General features: G+C 42.0%; 1 protein-coding gene across 1 annotated transcript in view; it reads right to left on the bottom strand.

Annotated features, from left to right (window-relative positions):
• Positions 1–11,838, bottom strand: part of Tm2d1 (TM2 domain containing 1) — a 22,340-nt gene extending 10,502 nt beyond the window's left edge. The window contains exons 1-3 of the mRNA XM_013022252.1: positions 11,671–11,838; positions 10,575–10,648; positions 5,064–5,172 (exon numbers count right to left, since the gene is read on the bottom strand). Of these exons, the coding sequence (XP_012877706.1) occupies positions 5,064–5,172; positions 10,575–10,648; positions 11,671–11,828 (341 nt within the window). The 5' untranslated portion in view covers positions 11,829–11,838. The remainder of the gene's footprint in view (positions 1–5,063; positions 5,173–10,574; positions 10,649–11,670) is intronic.
• Between the last annotated feature and the right edge of the window lie 9,996 nt (positions 11,839–21,834).

Below are 21,834 nucleotides of genomic sequence, written 5' to 3'. Positions count from 1 at the left end.
TAAATTATAAAAAAAGAAAAAATGGGGTTTGAGGCCAGGTGGTAGCTTACACCTGTAATCCTAGCTACTCAGGAGGCTGAGATCTAAGGATCACGGTTCAAAGCCAGCCTGGGCAGGAAAGTCTGTGAAACTCTTTTTTTTTTTTCTGCCAGTCATGGGGCCTGAACTCCTGGCTTAGGTGCTGACCCTCAGTTCTTCAGCTTAAGGCTAGCACTCTACCACTTGAGCCACAGAACCACTTCTGGCCTTTTCTGCTTATGTGGTCCTGAAGAATCGATCCCAGGGCCTCATGCATGCAAGGCAAGCACTCTACCACTGACCCACCTTCCCAGCCCTCTGTGAGACTCTTATCTCCAATAAACCAGCAGAAAACTGGAAGTGCCACTGTGGCTCAAGTGAGTAGTGCTAGCCTTGAGCTGAAGAGCTGAGTGACAGCGCCCAGGCCCAGAGTTCAAGCCCCATGATCAACATTAAAAATTTTTAAATGGGGTATGAAGGTGTAAAGGGCTGGGACGGTGGCTCAGTGGTAGAGGGTCTGCCTTGCATGCATGAGGCCCTGGGTTTGATTCCTAAGTACCACATAAGCAGAAAAAGCTGGAAGTGCTACTATGGCTCAAGTGCTAGACCACTAGCCTTGAGCTGAAGAGCTGAGGGACAGCACCCAGGCCCAGAGTTCAGCCCAACGACCAACAACAACAACAACAAAACAGTAAAGCCTCACTAAAATGGTGAGCAAAGACCTAAGGAAAGAAAACGAGTTATATCATACTCTTGAGAAAGAAAAGGCTGGGGCAAAGTATTAGGCAAGTCTGAGGCCTGTTAAGGAGGCCAGTATAACAGGAATAGAGTAAGAAAAGAAGATAATAGGAAATGGATGAGATCAAAGAAGGAACCAGGAGTAAGGGAAGCAGATGTGCCTTTCACACCTTGTACTAACTTGCACTCTGAAAGAAATGGGAAACTACTTCAGGATTTTAAGATGTGACATGATCTGATTTGTTTTTGGCTGCTGTGCTAAAACAGAACATAGATGAGTATTCATCAGCTAGTCTCATGATGTCATCAAAACTTAGTGGTTCCCAGGACACCTGTAAACCTAGCTGATGCTGAGGCTGAGATCTGGGGTTACAGTTCACAGCCAGTCTGGGCAGGAAAGTCCTTGAAATTCTAATCTCCAAGTAACAACCAAAAAGCCAGAAGTGGAGCTATGTTCAAATGATAGAGCACTAACCTTGAGCAAAAAAAGCTCAGGGACAGCACCTAGACTCTTAGTTCAAACCCCAGAATCAACACCAAAAATTTAAAAAGCAACCTAATGGTTCACAATAATAAGCTATTTTTCTCACACGTGTAGAGTACAGATAGGTATGGTTCAAATGACCTATGTTAAATAGGGAAAATTAGCTTCCTGCTGAGGTTTGGCTGAGCTTAGATCAGGCTGTAAATTCAGCTCAATCTGGCAAACTTAACCTTTCTAGGGCCCAAGCAGACAGTGTAGTAGCTATGTGGGCAGGTTCTTTAGCAGACATAAAAAAGGAAACTAGGGCTGGGAAGGTGGCTCAGTGGTAGAGTGCTTGCCTTGCATGCCTGAGGCCCTGGGTTCGATTCCTCAGCACCACATAAGCAAAAAGAAAAAAGCCGGAAGTGGTGCTGTGGCTCAAGTGATAGAGCACTAGCCTTGAGCTGAAGAGCTGAGTGCCCAGGCCCAGAGTTCAGGCCCCACGACTGGACCAAAAAAAAAAGGAAATTAAACCCTACAAGCATGTTTAAGCTTTTGTTTGTCTCACACCTGCTCACATTATAGTGGCCAAATTAAGTAACACAATCTAAGCCCAAAATCAGTGATGAAGGAAGTACACACTACCCACTAACAAAGAATAAGAATGAACACTTGCCTAGCTACTCAGGAGGCTGAGATCTGAGGATCGCGGTTCAAAGCCAGCCCGGGCAGGAGAGACCGTGAGACTCCTATCTCCAATAAACCACCAGAAAACCGGAAGTGGCGCTGTAGCTCAAGTGGTAGAGCGCTTGCCTTGAGCTGAAGAGCTGAGGGACAGCGCCCAGGCCCAGAGTTCAAGCCCCACGACCGACAAAAAAAAAAAAAAAGAATGAACACTTGCTAAACAAATTCACTTTTTTTTTCAGCTCAGATCCTTGCACTTGCTACGCAACTGCTCTACCACTTGAGCCATGCCCCCCAACCCTTGCTGAACAAATTCAAACTATCACAGGGACAAAAGTTTCCCAACTATTTCAATAATACAGGTGAGACAAACATCACAAGCCTGGATACCATAAAGATACTTGCACATCCATGTTCATTACTGCACTATTCACAATAGCCATGTTATGGAAAAGCCTGGATGCCCTGCAATAGATGAGTGAATCCCAAAAATGTAATAGCTATACACAATGGAATTTTACACAGCCATTAGAAAGAATATTATTTTTTGCACAGAATTAGACCTAGAACAAACCATGTTAAGTGAGAAAGCCAAGCACAAATAGACAAATAGTGCATGTTTTCTCTCATATGTGGAAGCTAGATCTAAAATACATGAAAAATTTATAAAGGACTCTAGGCATTCACACACATTAAAGCAAAGGAAGATACTCCTAGGGAAGGAAAATAAAGGTGCGATGCCTATGTACCTCTGATCATATAAAATAATTTTTATCAACATGAACTCCAGGAAATGGAAACAAGAGATTATTTTTCTCTGTTGTTTTTTGTTTTCTTCTTTTTGTCTTGTTCATTCTTTTTCTGTCTTTGGGGGTAGAGGAGGTACAAAAATGAAGAGACAGGGTGAATAAATGCAGTGGTATTCAGCAGAAACTATACTGAAAATGAACTATATGCTGGGTGGTGGTGGCTCTTATCTGTAATCCAACTACTAAGGAGGCTGAGATCTAAGGATCCTAGTTTAAAGCCAGCCCAGGCAGAAAAGTCTGTGAGATTCTTATTTCCAAAAAATGACCAGAAAATCAGAAATGGTGCTTTGTTTCAAAGTAGTGGAACACTAGGCTTGAGCAGAAAACTCAGGGATAGCACCTAAGCCCTGAGTTCAACCCCCATGACTCACAAAAAAAAAACAAAACTGTACAGCTTGTGGGTGGGGACAGGAAGAAAAAACTGGAAGAGAATGAAGAACGGGGTGACACTCTCCAAAATGTACTCCCTACTTGACTTACAAAACAGTAACTCCTCTGTATATCCTTTATAATAACAATAAAAATAAATAAGTAAATAACAAGAACCTCTGGTTTCCTAAACTAGCACTTTACTTATCATTTGGAATGTTTAAGGTAAAAATATCAATCTAAGGCTTAGAAACTAACCAAATCTTATCTAGATACTTTAGACATAATTCCTTAAAAAAAAATCTTTGCATTGTTAACAAGAAATTTTGGAACTTTGTTAACTCAATCAAGTGGGTTATAAGAAAAAGAAAGGATGCTAAACCTTCTTTCTAAAGATTTTGAAAAAGGTTGTAGAAATAGCCAAACAGTATTTCTTGACACAATTTCAAATAGGTGCTATCAAAAACAATGTAAGCACATACATATATTTTCAGCAACTAATATGAATGGGTAAAATCATACTTTTAGTACAAAACAGAAAGAATAAACCATATGTTTTACTATAATAAAACTAAAACTAAAACCTAAAAGCCCTTAAACAGAGAACATACCTAACAAAATGAACTTGTCTTACTATCCAAAACTGACAATTTTTGAATTAACATCACCATTCATCATCTATGTTACAAAGAATAAAATCAAGTTTCAAAACATCTTTAAAAGTGCAAATGATGGGGCTGGGAAGGTGGCTCAGTGGTAGAGCGCTTGCCTTGCATGCATGAGGCCCTGGGTTCCATTCCTCAGCACCACATACACTGAAAAAGCTGGAAGTGGGTGCTATGGCTCAAGTGGTGGCGCTAGCCTTGAGCTAAAGAGCTCAGAACAGTGCCTAGGCCCAGAATTCAAGCTCCACGACCAGCAAAAAAAAAAAAAAAAAGTGCAAATGATTAAAAATAATTAATGCTTTTCTCATACAGTACCTAACTGTATTGTAGCAATCCCTCAAACTTAAGAAACAGAATGTGTTTATTTGCTTTGGCTTTTTGGGACTGAGACTCCTTATATAGCCAGACTGGCCTTGAACTTTCTATGCAGCCAAGTCTGGCCTCCAACTAGAGATTCTCCTGCCTCTGTCTTTATTTTTATTTTTTTTTGGGGGGGAGAAGGGGTGGGCATTACTGGAGTTTGTTAGGTAGGCACTCTACCACCTGAACCATACCCCAGCTCTCTGCCTGAGTCTCTTAAGTACTGGGATTATTTACCACCACTGCTGGCAGAAAAACATCTTAGTAGGTAGCATAAACTAAGTGCTGAATTAGCATATATCATCTTTTATTTGTCCTGGTAAGTCCAGTTCTAATTGCTGCTGAACTACATTTACAAAAAGGTATGCAGAAGCCAAGTGCCAGGGGATCACGTTTATAACCCTTGCTACTCCGGGTAAGATCTGAGAATCATGGTTCAAAGCCAGTCCAGGCAGTAAAGTCCATGAGACCACAATGCCAGATGAAAGCTGGGGCTCAAGTGGTAGAGGAGTAGCCTAGAGCAAAAAAGCTCAGGAACAGCGCTCAAGCCACAAGTTCAAGCCCCAGGACTGGCAGAGAAAAAAGAAAAAATGACATATGCAGACTTAAAGAGCAGGTTTTCTTGGCACATGCCTGCAATCCCAGTTGCCTAGGAGGGCAGGAGGAAGGCAAGTTCAAAGCCAGCCTGGATCATTCATGAAGACCTTGTCTCAAAACAAACTAAAAGGGAAGAGAATATTAACTCTAGTAAAGTTCTTACCCTGAATACAAGAGGCCCTGAAACCATCTCTAGGACTGCAATGAATGAATGAATGAAGTTTTTGAGGTTTTGATGACACAAGGGAAAGGATAAAGATATTCATAGGATTTCCATGTCAAATAATCTCTTCTATCTCTTCATTGTGTGAATTCAAGATACAAGTAAATCTGAAATTTAAATCTCAGTAATGTACTTACACATTTCGGCATGATATAGGCTTGTAAAAACCAATTTCATTTCCAGTAAAATGTGTTTCGTTGCCACTGAAATCCTTACAAGTTATGTTGGGTGCTGGAAAACACTGGACTAAAGGCAGAAAAAAAAATTCATTGTTTTTCTAAGATTGGTGAAAGCACACAAGAACATGCATAACAGAATAATCCCAACATATCTGACATAAGGCTTTAATTTAGATAGGAAAAACTATATTACATATGCATTTATAAGTAATAGGTACAATATGATATACCATATGATATGTATTTTATTTTAGGACCCCAAGCCCTGCTATGTAGCTCAGGCTGTTACAAGTGTGTAACATAAAGCCCAGATAGATGTCTTTTAACACATTCTGCTTTAGATACATGCCTCTGGAAAGGATGACCAAGGACAAATCATAAAGTATTACCTTCTTGTACTTCATCTGGAGGGTAAAGAACACTTGAACTGTTCATGTGTGCTAGGCAAAAGCTCTACCACTAAACAACAGTCCTTGTTTTTTTCAGATATATCTCATGATGTGGCCCAGGCTGACCTGAAACTTTTGATTCTCCTGACTTTACCTTTTCCAAGAATGAACACTAATTTTTACTGGTATTTAGTCTACTAAGTTATTCTAACATAATTTCAGTTGGTATTTCTAGTTTAACTATTTCAGATAAATTAAGATTCTTATTGTAAATGTGTTTCTTAACTCCTTCGAAGTTTTGATGTAGTATTTCAGCATTTACCAATTTTGATCTATATTCACAATCTACCTAATATAATGTGAGAAAGTAATACCTACAGAAATTACTGTATATGGAACAGACATGATCCTGAAGACTTTCTAGAATCATATTGTGAAGAATAAGAAGAATAAAATAAGAATGACCTATCTGACTACTTGGGAGGGAGAGATAGGAAGATTGCTTATCAGGCAAACCCAGGCCAAATCCAATCTTTTTTTTTTTTTGGTCAGTTGCAAAGCTTAAATTCAGGGCCTAGACACAGTCCCTGAACTTTTTTACTCAAGGCTAGAACTCTACCACTTTGAGCCACAGTGCCACTTCCAGTTTTCTAGTTGTTAAAGACTTTCCTGCCCAAACTGGTTTCAAACTGCAATCCTCAGATGTCAGCTTCCTGAATAGCTAGGATTATAAGTATGAGCCACTGACACCTAGCCAAATCCAATGTTAAAAACAATCCAGACATGATGGTATGTGCTGTAATCCCAGATATATAAGAGGAAACAATAGTATTTAGTTTCTTTTTTTTTAATTGTGAGAATACCCAATTAGAGGAGTTACAATTACATGGGCAAGATAACGAGTACATTTCTTATCAAGCATTGTTGCCTCCTCTTTGTTTCCCCTTCCCATCCCTTCCCATACTCCCCCAGCTACCCACCACTTCTCCCCAACCAGTATTTAGTTTAAGCTGCCAACAAACCCCCGTCCTTCTTTTAGGTTAGACTGGTATACTTAAAAAATAAAAATAAAATTGATACCAGGACACTTTTTTTTTGGGGGGGGGGGTCCGGTTGTGGGGCCTGAACTCTGGGCCTGGGCGCTGTCCCTCAGCTCTTCAGCTCAAGGCTAGCGCTCTACCCCTTGAGCCACAGCATCACTTCTGGCTTTTTTCTTTTTGCTTATGTGGTGCTGAGGAATCGAACCCAGGGCCTCATGCAAGCAAGACAAGCACTCTACCACTGAGCCACCTTCCCAGCCCCGCCAGGGCACATTTTGTCTGGAAGCTAGATCTAAAATATATCGGGCATTATAAATTATACAGGACTGTAAGCATTCACACACAGTGAGACTAAAGAAGGATACACAGGCGAGAAACCCAAATGCCCCTGAACTATTTATCTAAATGAATTATCATCGAAAATACTATTAATCGAAATGAATTCCAAGAAATGAAAACATAGATTTTTTTTTGTTGGTGGTGGTGGCAAGTTTTTTTGTTTGTTTCTTTTCCATCTTTTGAAAAGTGGCAAGGAGGCCACAGAAATGGAGGGAAGCAGAGTTAACAAATGCAGTCATGGTACTCAGCAGACACTGAGAAAAATGAACTATACAACTTGTGGGCAGGGATGGGAAGGGTAAACTGAAGGAAAGCAAAGGAAGCGGTGTATACTCATGCCAGGCACCAGTGGTTCATGCCTAGCTACTCAGGAGGCTGAGATCTGAGGAGTGAGATTCAAAGCCAACCCAGGCAAGAAAGTCCAAGAGATTCTTATCTCCAATAACCTACTCAGAAAAAGCTGGAAGTAGACTGTGGCTTAAGTGGTAAACCACTAGCCTTGAGCATGGAGAGGCCCAGGGACAGAGCCCAGGCCCTGATTTCAAGCCCCAGGACCAAGGGGAAAAAAAAGTACTCATTAACTGACTTATGAACCAGTAACCCCTTTATACAGCAGCTTAATACTAATAATAAAATAATAATTTTTATGGAGCAATGGCACTTACTAGAAACACTGTTGAAAATGAACTATACAACTTGTGGATAGGGATGAGAGGAAAAACTGGAAGAGAACAAGGGGTAACATTGTCCAAAAAGAAATGTGCTCTTTGCCTGATTTATGTAACTATAACCCCTTTATACATCACCTTTATAATAACAGATTTTAAATTTTTAATCATATTTTTTTTTTTTTGGTCAGTCGTGGGGCTTGAACTCTGGGCCTGGGCGCTGTCCCTCAGCTCTTCAGCTCAAGGCGAGCACTCTACCACTTGAGCTACAGTGCCACTTCCGGTTTTCTGGTGGTTTATTGGAGATAGGAGTCTCACGGTCTCTCCTGCCCGGGCTGGCTTTGAACCGCGATCCTCAGATCTCAGCCTCTTGAGTAGCTAGGATTACAGGCGTGAGCCACCTCGCTCAGCTAAATTTTTAATCATATTTTTAAAATTCAAATACTATGAAAAAAATGCAGGACAGAAAAAAAACCTACCTATGCTGACTTCTGTCCTGTTTATTGGAATCTTGATAGGATAAACTATTTCACTCCATAAATGTTAATAGGTTTTTGAGTGCATGTGCCAGTACTGAGGCTTAAAATCAGGGGCTTGCATTCTCCCTTGGCTTTTTCACTCATTTATTACTTTGTGAGGCCATTCATTTATTAATACATTTATTAATAGTTCCCAAATATAGACAAATGTACTTACATTTTACATGCTTTAATCTCCTCAAATGAAAGCTTTATAGGAAGACTTTCTTCTCTTTCCCTGTGCTTGTGTTTATTTCATCTATGAATACTTAAAGCCTGCAATAGATCACCGCAATCCATCCTTTATACTTCCTGGCAATCTCATCATGTGGTTGTTTTCACATACAGTAAGACCCCTAGCTTCATTAACTTAGTACACAGAGCTTTATTGAAATTTTTTAATCAAAAGAAATTTCAAAAACAAAAATTTTAATTCCCAGAGGTGCATTTAGCAACTCAGTTGTTGTGCCACTCGGTCAATGTGTCATTAGTTGTGTTTCAATCATTGTGTCATCTGTTATTTCTCTGACCTTAAATCTGTGAAAATATGCCTTCCAAAAGCAAATGGTACCCAACACTCCAACCCTCAAGGCGAAAGCTTGTGAAAGTGAGTATTTTAGATTTGCTGAAAGGCTGAATATCATTAGCAGAAATTGGGCAGTGTTTTGGGGAAAATGAATGAAGCATGAAGAGCACTGAATTCTGCATCTTAAGCATTTACGGGTTTCCCTCAACAGCACTTTCCTTGAAACCATATACACATGGATACCAAGGATCACCTTAATATCAATAACTGTTAAGAGAATTCTGCTGGGCAGCAGTGACACATGCCTGTAGTCCTGCCTACTCAGGAGGCTGAGATATGAGGATTGCAATTCAAAGCCAGCCTAGGCAAAGAAGTCTATGACACACTTATCTTCAATTAACCAACAAAAAGCCTCAAATGGAGCTGTGGCTCAAAGGGTAGAGTGCTAGCTATAAGCACAAAAGCACAGGGGCAGGGGCTGGGAAGGTGACTCAGTGGTAGAGCTCTTGCCTTTCATGCCTGAGGCCCAGGGTTCGATTCCTCAGCACCACATAAGCACAAAGAAAAAAGCCGGAAGTGGTGCTGTGGCTCAAGTTGTAGAGCGCTAGCCTTGAGCTGAAGAGCTGAGGGACAGCACCCAGGCCCCGAGTTGAGGCCCCACGACCGGGCCCCCCAAAAAAAAATAATTCTGGAGATCCAAAGCAAATAATAAAATATAAAACTTTGTAGTTTATGTAATTAAATTATTGTTCTTTGTTAAATACTGGGGAAGGGGTATAGTTCCATAATAGAGCATTCATTCGGGTCCTGGGTTCCAGTGCTCAGAACTAAAATTATTAAAGAATGACAATCCCTAGCCAGTTCTCCAAATCTGAATTGCTCTGAAAACTTAACAGTGATGTTAAACTTTAAAAACACATTGATTACTCTTAATGGTCATACACTGACCATATGAAATAGTTTCAAAATATTTAAATTATTAAGCTGGGTAACAGTACCTCATATCTTTAATCCTAGCTACTCAAGGGGCTAAGATCTGAAAATCAAGGTTCAAACCCCACAACTGAACCCTAGCAACAAATATATACATACATATATATGTATGTATACATATAAATACATAGGCATATATGTGTATTTTTCTTTTCAGGTGTGGGCAATGTCCCTAAGTTATTTTTTGTTTTGGTTTGTTTTGGTTTTTTGCTTAAGGCTAGGGGTCTACCACTTTGAACCACAGATCCACTTCCAGTTTCCTGGTGGTTAATAGGAAATGAGTCTCACAGACTTTGCTGCCCAGGGCTGGCTTTGAACCATGATCAGCAGGTCTCAGCTTCCTCAGCAGATAGGATTAAGGAGCAAGCCACCAGCACCTGGTTGTATGTATATTCTTTTTTGTTGGTTTGTTTTAATTTTTTATGTGGTACTAAGTAATCAAACCCAGGGCCTCTACCACGAAGCCACAATCCTAGCCCTTGTGTGTATATTCTTAAAGATATAATTCTGCAATGGAAGGGGTGACATTTATCACAATGTATTGCTTGCATAAATTGACATTTTGAATTGAAACTTCTTTGCATAACTACTTAAGGACAATGTTTTAAAATACTGAGCTGTGGATCAAATGGTATAGCACTACCCTTGAGCTAAGCGACAATGAGCAAAAAGGACAGTGTCCAGGCCTTGAGCTCAAGCCTCAGCAGCATCCCAAACAAATAAAAAATGAGGGCTGGGAAGTTGGCTCAGTGGTAGAGTGCTTGCCTCGCATGCATGAAGCCCTGGGGTCGATTCCACACCACCACATAAGCAGAAAAAAGCCGGAAGTAGTGTTATGGCTTAAGTGGTAGAGTGCTAGTCTTGAGCTGAAGAGTCTGAGGGACAGCACCCAGGCCCAGAGTTCAGTCCCAGGACCGACCAAAAACACACACACACACACACAAAATTAAAAATGAAAATAAAATTAAGAAAAAGAAATTATCCTGGAAGTCTTACCATGAGCTGTGTAGTTTGTACAGTTAACTGGTTCTTGTGTAGCATCATTTATTTGAGGATCTTTACAAATATATGTTTAAAAAATTAAGGAAACAGGAACTTTATTTCCAACATAGAACATGATCTTGCATATCTTATATATTCCCGGTGATAGTCATATGGAATGAGAGGTTCTAGTTTGTCCAACAATCACAAGAACATTTTTAATGCTGTTAAACAATACCTGAATATTACTTTTAATACGGTGAAGTGGAACAGTGACTCGCTCCAACCTTTAGCAAGAAAGAACAGAGCCCAGGCTCTGAGTTCAAGCCTCAGTACTAGCACAAAAACAAATAGGACTATAAAGAAATACATGATCACATTATGTTTCTACTTATAAACCTATGTACAGAGCATGTTACCTTTAGTTTCTGTTATTAGTTTTTCTGTTCCAGTTTGTATAAAAGTTGTCTAATTTTGTACATAGGTAGCCACTTTCAATATCGTTCCATTTCATCTGTGTTTTATCATATACTGTGCTATGATGTAAGACAATTTACCTAATCCTAATTCAGCTTCAGTTCCGTTTTAAAAACGGTTAATGCATACAGCCCTATTATGCCACTCACAGTTCCTTACCTGTGCTAATTTAAATATTGCAAGCGCTGGCCAATGCCAGCAACTTTCACGCATACAGCGTAGCGTTTTAAGTCGTTTTAAACACAGGTTACACCGTGGAGCCGGAATCTGCCAGATCCGCGTCTCACAGGTGCTAGTAATGACAATGCATCAAGGCAGACTGGCTCGTGAGCAGTTAACCTATTCCGTTCCCCTCCACTTCGGCCAGCCTCCAGGTGGAGTCTCCAGGTTTGTGTTCCCAGGGTCTGGGGCAGGGCCTGGCATCCGCTGTGGGACAAGTAAGAACCCCGGGAGATCGGGGGTGAATGCGGAAACACCGACCAGCCAAGCCCCACGCAAGGCACGCTCGGTGGCCGCGGCCGCCCGCCCCCCCGCCCCCCGCCTCATCTCCGGGCTCCCCGGCCGCGGGAGACCCCGGCCCCGGCCCCTTCCGCCCGGCCCCGGCCCGCGCCGGGGGACACGACACAGAGGATATTGTCCCACTTTGAGGTCCTCGCACTTAAATGTCTCCTCGTCCGCCGCGGCGGCAGCCGCCCAAGGTCTCGTGGTGACGGTCACGAGCCACAGGAGCCCCAGCAGGCGGGCGGCCACGGCCTCCGCAGAAGCGGGCCCGGAGGCCCAGGCGGCCGCCATGTTGGGACCCGCCTTGTCCCACGCTTCCGGTTCCGCCTCCGCCCCTGTGAGGGCGGGGCCGAGGCGGAAGGGGGAGGAGGGGTTCTTAAAGGCACCGCGCTGACTCTGGATGTTGGTTTGGTCCACTCTCTAGTTTGTCCTCCCAGTGAACTGGCATAATCACTGGGGAGACTCTTGTAATGCAGATCCGGACCTCTCTGGAAAGTTTCCCTTCGAATAACTCGATGGAAGTCTCACTGGCCTTTGAGTATTCCAAGAAAGAAAAGATGTATCTGTAGATGGGCTGTACCCATCTGTGCCTCTGCCAACACCTGACCGCTGTCCTAACCCTAAATTACTAACCATGGCGTTTCCACATCCAAATGTAAGGGATGGAAGCACCAGGCACCTCCCAACCTCGTCTCCACAAGTCATGGGGCTTGGGTTGAAGGATGAAGAGCTGGCTTGGGAACACTGAAAGCACGTAGATCTTAGTTAATGCATTTACTTGAGTGACTGAGGTGCAACCAAACTGATGTTCATCAGATCTCAAAATCTGGGCTCTTGGTAATTACAATGTGGTCTCCCTATTTCCTAGAAAAAGAAAGATCTGGGAGGCCACTGATTGAATGTAGGGCCTCTGTACCATAACTTGACACTTAATAGGGAAAATTAAGTTGGTGAAATTTTAATGGCATAGGGGAGCAGTTTAACAAGAGGAGAACAGATCGCTTATAACTTTTTTCTCTCTCCTTTCTACATTTCCATGCATTCTAAAATAGTATAATAAGCATCTTTTAATGAAGAAAACATTTTTAAGTGAAAGTTAAATCATTCCGGCTGATACCTAAAAACACTGGAATTTGGTAGTGTCTTTTCACCCATAATAGTGCTAGCATTTTGAAGAATTAACTATGCACTGGTTCTCAAGACAGGTAGTATGAGAATCACCTTTGGACTGGAAGTGTGGCTCAAGTGATAAAGTTACAGCCTAGAACAAGAAAGCATAACAAGGCCCTGAGTTCAAGAGTATAGCCATTAAAACATAATGTTAGGCCAGGTATTATGTAATCTCAGCACTCAGGAAGTTGAAGCAGGAAGCCTGAGTTGAAGGTCAGCTTGGACTTCATAGTGAGAACCTATCTCAAGAAAAAGAAAAAGAAGGGCTGGGAAGATGGCTCAGTGGTAGAGTGCTTGCCTTGCATGCCTGAGGCCTTGGGTTCAATTCCTCAGCACCACATAAGCAAAAAGAAAAGAGCCAGAAGTAGCACCATGGCTCAAGTAACCTTGAGCTGAAGAGCTGAGGAACAGCTCCCAGGCCCAGACTGGGCTTTATCTTTATATCTAAGACAGTCCCAAGTGAAGTCCCTGGTCTAGAGACCACACTGTGAGAACATTATGTATGATGTATTAGGAGATATTCATTTTGGCATATGAACTGGAGACCATGAATTTAAAGTAAAATTTAAGTGTTGTTTGTTTAAAGTTGTTCTTAATAATTGCCTTTCAGTATTGCTGTCTTTAACTTCAAAAATAATATATATGGAATCTGTACTTTAAATCAAGCATCAATGGTAAGAAATTTGAAAATAACTATACTAATTCACTCTTAGACCTCCCATTTTCAGACCATTTCTTTCTCCTTTCCTCTCACCTCTTCCTATCTCCATTCATTCTTGACTCCCTCCTTTCCTACCACTTTTTCTCTTTCTTATTCTCCAAAAAAAATATTTATGAAGGATTTGCTATGTACCCAGCATTAGCTTGAAACCTAGGGACAAAATATGAAAAAAAATTTACTTCCTGAGAAGTAAAATTGGCCATGAGTGGCTTGCACCTGGAATCCTGGTTTTTCAGGAGGATGAGTTCTAAAGGATCTGGTTTAAAGCCATCTCAAGCAGAAAAGTTTGCAAAAAAACGTCTCCAAACAGCAAGCTAGATGTCAGTGACATATGCCTATAAATATCCTAGCTATTTGGGAGTCTGAGTTCTGAGAATCTTGACTAGGAGCCAGGCAAGGCAGACAAATCTGAGAAATTCTTTTCTCAATTTAGCCAGGAAAAAATGCCTGAAGTAGAGGTATAGTTCAAATGGCAGAACACCTGCTATGAGGGGAAAAAAAGCCAAGTGAAAGCTTTGAGGCTCTGAGTTCAAGACCTGGGAGGGGGGCGGAAATTAAACCAGATCCAAGGACAGTTAAAATCATATTTGTCAAGTATTGTAGTAGAAATACCTACTAGTTAAGGTAGTGGACAGTTTTGGGGGGTTCTTTTGCAGCAGGGATGGAGGGGTGGCTATTCTTTGAAAGTACCAGGGGCTTCATCATGGTGGACTAGGATTTATGGCTGCTGTCCAAATAGTAGATAAGGGTCCTGCAGCTGCCCAGACATGAAGGTCACTCTAAGGGGCTCTTGTTGCCTTATATGGTGGAAGCTGCCCCAGAGCAGTGCCATCCCAAGGTAAAGGGGGCTGGAGGGCTGATTATTTACTGCCTTTACTACCTGGGCCCAGTGTTGCCTAGGAAGGGAGCATGCTAAGCTGTGGAAAAGGGAAGGAGCGGACTGAGCTATAGGAAGGAGCTCACTTCGCTAACAGCACCATCCAAGAAAACCACTTGGACACACAGTCCACACACACACACACACATACAGAGAAAGGAGTTTATTGTTAGCAGAGGAGCAGAGAAGGCTAGTTCTCTCATTGGAGGGAGAGAAAAAAGTGCTTGTCTTTGTCTAGGGAGGTTCTTATAATCTAGAGGGATTAAGGGCAGGATTTCATGCAGGACTTGAAGAGCAGAGGATTCCATTATGGTGGACTAAGATTTATGGCAGTTGCAGGAATAATAGATAAGGGGGCTGCTGTTATCATTTGTGGCTGTGACTGGCCAAATGGAATGTTACTTCAAGGGGAGAGGGAGGAAGCTGGTCATCAGCTGCCTGCACCAAAAGGACCATTTATTGGCCAATGTGGGGAAAGGAGCATGCCAGGCTAATATTCTCCATCTTAAGAAATGGTTTTGCTATATTGTCTAATTTGGCCTCAAATTCCTGGGCTTAAATGATCCTCCTGCCTCAGCCTCTTCAATAGCTGAGAATATGTCTTCTCAGGAAAGGCCTTGCCAAAGTTCTGTATATGTTATTTCACTGAACTACACACCCAGTCCGAACAGCCCTGAGACATGAAGTTTTAGTAGGTAGGACCCTCAAAACACTACTCAAAAACCACACATTGTCACAAGCATCATTCTAATTTTAGTATATGTGTTTCTGAAGCAAGCATAGTCATTACTATCAAAGTTAAGGCCAAAATGAATCATATTTATCTTCATAGGATAACTTACAAGGGTTAGTTCATGACCACTTAAAGATATACAACCTAGAAAACAATTAATCTTAATTTAAAAAAAAAAGCCAGCACTAGTGGCTCACACTTGTAATCCTAGCTACTCAACAGGCTGAGATCTGAGGATCTCAGGCAAGGAAAGTCCATGATAGACTCAGATCTCCAATTAATCATAGAAAAAGCAGGAAGTAGCACTGTGGCTCAAGTGCTAGCCATGAGCAAAAAGATCTTAGGGTCAGCACCTGGGCCCAGAGTTCAAGCTCCAGGATGAGGCAACGGGGAGGGGAGAACAGGGGTCAGGGGGCTTGAACTCTGGGCCTGGGCACTGTCCATGAGCTCTTCAGCTCAAGGTTAGTGCTCTGCCATTTGAGCCACAGCACCACTCCCGGTTTTCTGGTGATTATTGGAAATAAGAGTTTCATGGACTTTCTTGCCTGGGTTGGCTTTGAACCATGATCAGATCTCAGCCTCTGGGTAGTAAGGATTACAGGTGTAAGCCACCGAAGCCCAGCTATTTTATGCTCTTGTATTCATCCTCTAAATACATGGTTACTACATTGTTTAAGCTTAGTAAATACTTAAGTCTCCATTTTTTCAATGCAAAATTATTTCATTGCATAAAATTCTATAGGAATTCTAAGGTTTTCTATGGAAAGCAAAAGGTGTGAGTACCATTGCCTCAGGTAGAAACTGTACAGAAATGTTAGCAAAGAGGATTGCCAGAGAAATCTGAAGTCAAGGCTCAATTCATTGGAATTTTTCTAAGATTTTAGACACACCTAATTACATGTACAGATTGTTCTGTCTGTAGCAAAGCTTTCCAAGGAAACCAACCAAACTCCTGTTTCCAAAGTTAGGATACAGACAGTAAGACATAAAAGATTGCTACTTTTGAAAAAAATTTAAAATATGTCAGGCAACTATTTTTCTCTGGTTATAAATTCATTATATCAGAAACCTGAACCAGGCACTGGTGGCTCACATTTTGTAATACTAGCTACTTAGGAGGTGGAGCTCCCTGGCTCCCTTGATTAAAGCCCTGGCAGGATAGGGCTAGGAAGGTAGCTCAGTGGTAGAGTGCTTACCTTACATGCATAAGGCCGTGGATTTGATTCATCAGTACCACATAAACAAAGAAAGCCAGACACAGTGCTGTGGCTCAAGTGGTAGAACCTTGAGCTGAAGAGCTGAGGGACAGCACTCAGGCCCAGAGTTCAAGCCCCATGACCAACAAAAAGGAAAAAAAATCCCTGGTAGTCTAGGAGATTAACCAGCAAAAAGCTGAAGTGGAATGTGGCTCAAGTAGTAGAGTACCAGTCTTGAGTGGAAAAAAGCTAAGGGGCAGAGAGCCCAGACACTAAGTTCAAACCCCAGTACTAGTACACATGCACACACACACACACAGCATGAAATTAAAAACATTTTTAAAATTCCAAGGAAAAGTCAAAAGAAGCTCGCATAAACGAACATAACAAAAGATGGAGAGAGTGGGTTAAAAGTGATGCTGGTTGAAGCATGAGGGAGACATCTTCTTATAGAAGAGGGGAATCAGCCATGGAGGAAGAGTAGAGCCACCAGACATTCTAGGTAGGGAAAAGAGGAAAAGCAACCCATAGAATAACTGGATGTGGCCAGAGTATAATTCTGGGAGGTAGTATACAAAATAAGATTGGAATTCGTTATTTTACATGTTTTTTTTTTTTTTTAAATGGTTCAGAGGTTTGAACTCAGGGCCTTGTGCTTGCTGTGCTGGTGCTATACCATTTAAGTCATACTCTAGGCTAACACGATTAGGTCAGCAAGGATGGGAGTATTTGGAGAGCTTGGATCTAAGAAGGTACTTGGACTTGATTACACAGTCATTTCAAATGCACATGGTTTTTTTTTGAGATGGGGGATAGGCTCATAACATCATATATTGAAGAGATATCATGTGTGTCATGTGAAGCTTTAGATTATGGGCATCTACTTTGTGTGTGTGTGTGGGGGGGGTAAACTAGGGCTTGGGCATTGTCCACAAGTTTTTTTTTTGTTGTTTTTTGGCAGTCGAAGGGCTTGAATGGCCTGGGCGCTGTCCCTCAGCTCTTCAGCTCAAGGCTATTGCTCTACTACCTGCGCCACAGCGCCACTTCTGGTTTTCTGAGTGGTTTATTGGAGTTAAGAGTCTCACAGATTTTCCTGCTCAGGCTGGCTTTGAACCCCAATCCTCAGATCTCTGCCTCCTGAGTTGCTAGGATTACAGGCGTGAGTCACTGGCACCCGGATCACAAGCTTCTTTTGTTCAAGGCTAGTGTTGTACCACTTAAATCACAGCTTCATTTCTGGCCTTTTTTAGGGGAGGAGTTTATTGGAGATAAGAGTCTTTGTTGCCTGGATTGGCTTTGAAGTGCCATCTTCAGATTGTCCTGAGTAGCTAGGATTACAGGGGTGAGCCCCTGGCACCCAGCTAAAAATGTATAGGTCAGTCTGGTCCTGAACTCATGATCCTCCTGCCTCATCTTCCTCATCAATGTGTCACCACAGCCAGCAGCAACCAGTTTTTCTTAAGTGGTTTCCTGATTTGGGAAGCATTGCCATTTCTGTTGTTACTTAATCTCTAATACCTATTTAAGTCTGTTTAAATCCTAACTAGTGCTTCCTTAAAAAATGTACTAAGATCCCTATATTCCCTGAACGTTCTGACTTTGTTCTACTTGGAAAATTCTGTTCTTGTGTAAATTATATCCTCAATAATTTGTTAGTTCTTAAAAATCAGAGATCATTGCCGGGCGCTGGTGGCTCACGCCTGTAATCCTAGCTACCCAGGAGGCTGAGATCTGAGAATTGCGGTTCAAAGCCAGCCCGGGCAGGAGAGACTGTGAGACTCCTATCTCCAATAAACCACCAGAAAACCAGAAGTGGTGCTATAGCTCAAGTGGTAGAGCGCTCGCCTTGAGCTGAAGAGCTGAGGGAGCCCAGGCCCAGAGTTCAAGCCCCACGACCCAAAAAAAAAAAAAAATCAGAGATCATGCTATTTTTAAAATTATTTTTAATCCACACCTAATAATTGTCTCAACTTATAGGTACAATATGATAATTCAGTACAAAGTCACATGTGTAATAATCAAATCAGAGTAATTGGAATTTCCGTAACCCTTTACAATTCCTATGTGGTTGAAACCTAGGAGCTACTTCACTAACTTGTTGGGCTGGAGAGTAAATCAGTGGTACAATACTTAACAGTATGTAGGAAATATCTAGCACATTCCATTAAAACAGAAATCAATAGAGCTAAAGGCTTGTGGCTCATGCCTATAATCCTAGCTACTCTGGAGACTGAGATGTGAGAATTATGACTTAAAGCCAGTCTAGGGAGGAAAGTCTGTGAGATGCTTAGCTCCAGTTAACTACAAAAAAAGGCCAGAAGTGATAGAGCATTAGCCTGGAGCAAAAAGCTCAAGGACAGCACCCTGAGTTCAAGCCCTAGGACTGGCCTGGGTATGGGCAGGCGTGCACACACACTCACACACACACACACACACACACACACACACACACATCAAAAAAGATGATGACAATAACAACAAAAACCCAGAACACAGCTTCTCAGTTGTTAAAGAATACATTTTAGAATAACTTCATTAAAAAAAAAAGCTGCGATAAAGCAGGTACAAAGCATGACACAGTACTGTCCTTTATCTATGTAAGTACAAGAGGACACACAAAAAAGGCATTTATTGATACTTTTTCAGCAGAGAAAAGCTCCATTTTAAAATTCTAATATAGTATCTATTTTCTGTTAATTTTTTTGAGTTCTGGTATTCTGTATGTTGATCTTTTGTTGGATGAATGAACTGCAGACATTTTTTCCCATTCTGCAATTGTCCCTTCACACTGTTAATGATTTTCTTTACTGAGCAGAAACATTAGTGTGATATAATCCCATGGTCTAGATTTTTGTTGCCTCTGTATTAGGGTCTTATCCAAAAAATCATCACCTATAGCTACATACTGAAGTGGGTTCTTTTCCTGTGGTACCTTCTAGTAGTTACAAGTTTTTCATTTAATTCTTTGATCTATTTTGCATTGACTGTTTTTTTTTTGGTGGCAGTGCCAGCGCTTGAACTCAGGGCCTGGGCACTGTCCCTAAGCTTCTTCTTCTTCTTCTTCTTTTTTTTTTTTGCAGTCGTGGGGCCTGAACTCTGGGCCTGGACACTGTCCCTCAGCTCTTCAGCTCAAGACTAGTGCTCTACTACTTCACTCACAGCACCACTTCCGGCTTTTTCTGCTTATGTGGTGCTGATGAATTGAACCCAGGGCCTCATGCATGCAAGGCAAGCAATCTACCACTGAGCCACCTTCCCAGCCCCTGCATTGACTGTTACATATGGCAAAGAATAAAGGTTTAGTTTCATTCTTCTACATGTGGATATCCAGTTTTGCTTCCCAGCATGATTTGTTGAATAGCATGTCCTTTCTCCAAAGTATGTTAGACAACTTTGCTGAGGACCAGTTTTGCGTTCTCTTTCTCTTTCCCTCTCTCTGGCAGTTTTCAGAGTCTTTTGGTTAGGCCCTAAAATCTACCTGGAAAAGCCAGGCACCAGTGGCTCAAACCTGTAATCCTAGCTACTAAGGAGGCTGAGATCTGAGGATCACAGTTCAAAGCCAGCCTGGGCAGGGAAGTCCATGAGACTCTTATGTCCAATTAACCACCAGAAAACTGGAAGTGGCACTATGGCTCAAATGGTAGAGCTCTGGCCTTGAGGTGAAGAGCCCAGAGTTCAAGCCCCACAACCAACAACAACAAAAAATTCCTAAATTTCATTTTTGTACCTATTGTGAATTATATTGCTTTCATAGTTTCTTCTCAGCAAGATCATTCTTTGATATAAAAATGCCATGAAGCTGGGTATCAGGCTCATGCCTGTCATCCTAGCTACTCAGGAGGCTAAGATCTGAGGATTGTAGTCTGAAGCCAACCCAGATAGGAAAATCTGGGAGACTCTTATCTCCAGTAAACTACCTCCTTGCCTCTCAAAAACAGCCAGAAATGGAGTTGTGGCTCACGTGGTAGAGCTCAGGGACAGGGCCCAGGCCCTAAGTTCAATCCTGGGATAGTAAAAAAAAAAAAAAAAGTAGATAAATAAACAAATATAAAAGCTATGGAATTTTATATGTGGATTTTGTGTTATATAATTTCACTGAATTAAAAAAATCAATTCTAATAATTTTTGGTAAAGTCTTTAACTTTCTCTTTCTGCATCCACACACCCACCTCCCCCCACCCTACAGTATTGCTAATAACGGCAAAAACTGCAAATAGGGATCATTTATTTGACTACCTTTTATTTGGATGCCCTTTATGCACAGGCATGCATTCCAACCTAACACTGCCCTTCCTTCGTTCCTCTTTCTCTTTCTCTATCTCCTTCCTTCCTTCCTTTCTTTCTTTCTTTGTTGGTCGTAGGTCTTGAACTCAGGGGCCTGGGTGCTGTCCCTGAGCTCTTCAGCTCAAAGTGCGTGCGCTACCATTTGAGCAACAGCACCACTTCTGATTTTCTGGTGGTTAATTGAAGATAAGAGTTTCATGGACTTTCCGGGCTGGCTTTGAACCACGATCCTCAGATCTCAGCTTCCTGAGTAGCTAGGATTACCAGGTGTAAGCCACTGGCATCCGGCCACTGCCCTTTATTTCTTTTGCCTGTTGCTTTGGTTAAGACTTTCAGTACTATATTGAGTAATGTTAGTAAAAGTGAACATTCTTATCTTGTTCCTTAAAGTAAAGGAAAATTGCCTATCTTCTTACCCGGCCTAAGAAATGATTTTCTTTAAAACAAGGAAACAAGTTACGATAAAGTCTATAGTAGGAGGTTATACAGCAAAGGTGCTCTGGTGGCAGTTATGTATCTATTCCTCATCTTCTTTGAGGACAAGGAAGATTTCACTATTTCCCAACTTACCATGCTTAATAGATGTCAAATTTATTTAATGAATATCTGAAGATTCTCTTTTTTTCTAAACGCGTTTATTACCAAAATCCCCAAGTTAATTACATTCAAGAGGGCGAAATTATATGACTGTGGCACATTTTCCTTACTTTTTCTTCAGGGTGGTGGGCATTGTGCAGACCACTCTGTAAGACAAATGCTTACTGAATTTTGCACTCAGTGCTGGTGAAACTTTTCTTGACGTCAAGTTGTGACATCATGAGTGTTCAAATGTGTAGCAAAACACTGGATTCGGAGTCCAAAGACTAAACGGTCGTCTCAAACTTTGGGCTAGTTACCTTACCAGGTGGGCAGTTTCTTCACCGAGTCAACGAGACACATGTAATTTGCAGGGAATTATTGCTAGAATCTTTTCTTTCACCCAGATGAACGCCTATAGTTACACTCAGTCGTTTTGTGACATATTTTGTCAGCAGATCTAAAAAGGAAAAAAAAATGGTGCAAAAAATTAGGCCACGGGGAGTCCTCCACATAGGCCAGCCGCTTTTTCAAGACACCCCACAGGTGTCTAACACCTGTGGACGGGATCTGGCCCATGCAGCCCCCCCCCCCACCTCCTTCCTGGACCCCTTAACCTCCCGCTCCAGGGCAGCCCAGCCCCGCTTCACCTGCGGGACGGCCCAGCGGCCTTCCTCTCCCGGGGCCGGACAGCAGGCTCCGGCCGGCCGAGCTCCGGGTGCCCCACCCGCGCCACCCCG

The sequence above is a fragment of the Dipodomys ordii genome, unplaced genomic scaffold (assembly GCF_000151885.1).
Source record: "Dipodomys ordii isolate 6190 unplaced genomic scaffold, Dord_2.0 Scaffold61, whole genome shotgun sequence".
NCBI classification, from domain to species: Eukaryota; Metazoa; Chordata; class Mammalia; order Rodentia; family Heteromyidae; genus Dipodomys; species Dipodomys ordii.
The sequence above is the reverse complement of the archived record's forward strand: the minus strand, read 5'-3'. Positions and strand labels throughout refer to the sequence as shown.